This window comes from Engraulis encrasicolus, chromosome 17, assembly GCF_034702125.1.
Source record: "Engraulis encrasicolus isolate BLACKSEA-1 chromosome 17, IST_EnEncr_1.0, whole genome shotgun sequence".
Taxonomy (NCBI): Eukaryota; Metazoa; Chordata; class Actinopteri; order Clupeiformes; family Engraulidae; genus Engraulis; species Engraulis encrasicolus.
Genome location: NC_085873.1, coordinates 659,113 through 661,612, shown reverse-complemented (window position 1 = coordinate 661,612; position 2,500 = coordinate 659,113). Strand labels below are relative to the sequence as shown.

The window sequence follows — 2,500 nt, the reverse complement described above, 5'->3', positions numbered from 1 at the left end:
GTATCCGCTTACGGATCCGGCAGGATCTTAAGCAGTGGATCCGGTATCCGTCAGGGTCCTAAACATTAGGATCCGGTGCATCTCTAGTTCGTATGTGAATCAAGGCAGGTTAGGGACTAGCTCAAGCAATAAGGGGCAGGGCTGTGCTAGGGGAGAAATAGGGCCAGGGCATTTGCCTGAAAGGGGCCCCTTAGAATTAGCGGTGCAGAACTGACTCACCGGTGGGCCCTGCACCCTCGTGGGCCCCTATTTTCAGAAATGTAACAAAAAAAATGCTTACTATGCGAGATGGTCAGTCCAGCCCTGAAAAATTGTATGTGTGAGCCTGGTTGCAGGTTAGCGAATAGTTCAAACAATAAAGTCTATGTGTGAGCCTGTATGTGTGTGTATATTTATGTGATCCTGTGTGTGCGTGCGTGCGTGCCTGAGTATGTGCATGTGTGCACACGTGGTGGATGCTTGTGTCTGTGTTTTCTGTGTGTGTTCTGTGTTAACATTAACAATACTCTTCTGTCATCTCTTTTCTGCAGAACTGCTGGGCTCTACGAAGAAGCTGAACGTAAACTACCAGGATCATGACGGGTAAGAGAGTGTGTGTGTGTGTGTGTGTGTGTGTGTGTGTGTGTGTGTGTGTGTGTGTGTGCGTGTGCGTGTACGTGTGTGTGATTCTAGTTTTGGTGTGTGTACATCTGTCTGGGAGAGTCAAAGTACATATTTCCCCCGCCAGGCTACCTCCATTTTCCTGGTACCTCAGTTTGTGGCTGCGTGCCTCAACCGTGCCTGAATAAAAGTAGTCAGACAGCATGACTGAAGTTTGTTGTCAGTCATTCACTTCCAGAAAGACATTCAGATGATAAACGGCATACAGTACAGCATGGCGGTTACAGTGGTGTCCCAAGCAGCAAATTAACGTGCCCAACACGTTTTTTTAACGTTTATTTTTGGTGAGTGACACGTTCAGAATTGGTTCAGAATTGCGTTCAGATATGGTTAATTTGTAGGTTCCCGATTACGTGCTCAGCACGTTCTGAAAGGGTTATTTTTTGGTGTCCAACACGTTCTCTAAACGTTTCAAAATGGTGTCAAACAACACGTTCGGAAAAACACGTCCACGGACGTACAAATAAGGTGTACATTTGGGTTTTATTACGTGTTCAACACCTATTTTTGACACCAAAAATAAAACCTGCCGCAGCGCCATGGGCTTGCTTTTTCTGTTAGGGGCTTAAAATTTGGCCTATGCTTTATCCTATAGCATTTATGAGGCCATTACCATTATTACTACTGTTATTATTATAGCCTTAGTTAGCCTAGTTATGCAAAAGAAGAAAAGCACGTGTAATGCATGTGTTTATTTAAAAAAAAACAAGCTACCACTTGGACTTGGGATGGAGTGCAGTCTGTGTCTGGGCTTTCTGTTGCCAATATTGAAGAGGACACTTGCGTTGGTTTCACCTGAAACATGAAAAGAAGAACTTATTCAACAAGTGATGCTCATGACAAATATCATAATGGGCCGCAGCTGCATGAGCCCACTCTAAAAATCATGCTTTGCTGGTCGCGAGGATTTCACTGTGATGTCCGTTGGGTTCAAGGGACTCGTGTATGAAATATGAAACAAAATCTTATCAACATACTTCTATGTCTTCTCACCTTATTAATACAATAATACAGAGGTGGCACCTGTAGTAATCTTAAATAATAGTCTACAGTACAATACAATGTTCGTAACGGTAGGCTAGAAGTATGGAAACCACGTTTCATTACAGTCTAAAAGCCCCCTTTGTTTTTAATGAGTAAATGTTATTAGCAAAATGCTAATGACAACTCACGTCGTCGATCCAGAAAGAAAAATTGTCAAAAGGAGGGTTGATAGTTGGTAGTAAAGAGGATGCGGGTAAAGTCAAAGAAGGTGAAAATATGAAAGATGAAGGATAAAATAGTCAAAGTTTACGGAGAAAACAAGAGGGTGAAGGTCTGTCAGAGTCAGGTCAGGCAAAAGAAGTGAATTTTCAGTTAATCAGAGCGATCGCCTAGCAACGGCAAACCGCCAGCTGCACAGCTGCATCCAATTCAGACAAAAACAATTTGGACTTCGGTGCTAGATCAGTGTTTTAAGAAACGTGTCTTTTGACACTAAATCTGTATGTTCGAATTTAGTGTCAGATCAGTGTTTTAAAAACGTGTCTTTTGACACCAAATCTGTACTTTCAGATTTCGTGTCAGATCAGTGTTTTAAAAAACGTGTCTTTTGACACCAAAACTGCATGTTCGAATTTGGTGTCAGATCAGTGTTTTAAGAAACGTGTCTTTTGACACCAAATTTGTACGTTCAGATTTTGTGTCAGATGCGTTGGTATTTTCACGTGTCATTTGACACTAAACCTAAACTTGTATTGAACGTTTTTAAAAGGTGTTTTTGCAAACGTGTCAAAGAAAACGTTCCACAAACGTGTTTGACACGTTGGTTTTATTCAACACCTAAATGACACCGTTAAAA

At 41.8% G+C, this 2,500-nt stretch overlaps 1 protein-coding gene across 4 annotated transcripts in view; it reads left to right on the top strand.

Moving 5' to 3' along the window:
* LOC134467665 (caskin-2-like) overlaps window positions 1-2,500 on the top strand; it is a 109,891-nt gene that overhangs the window by 53,913 nt on the left and 53,478 nt on the right. For all 4 annotated transcript variants that reach the window (XM_063221509.1, XM_063221512.1, XM_063221511.1 and 1 more), the window contains exon 3: window positions 531-582. In XM_063221509.1, coding sequence (XP_063077579.1) covers window positions 531-582 — 52 coding nt within the window. The remainder of the gene's footprint in view (window positions 1-530; window positions 583-2,500) is intronic.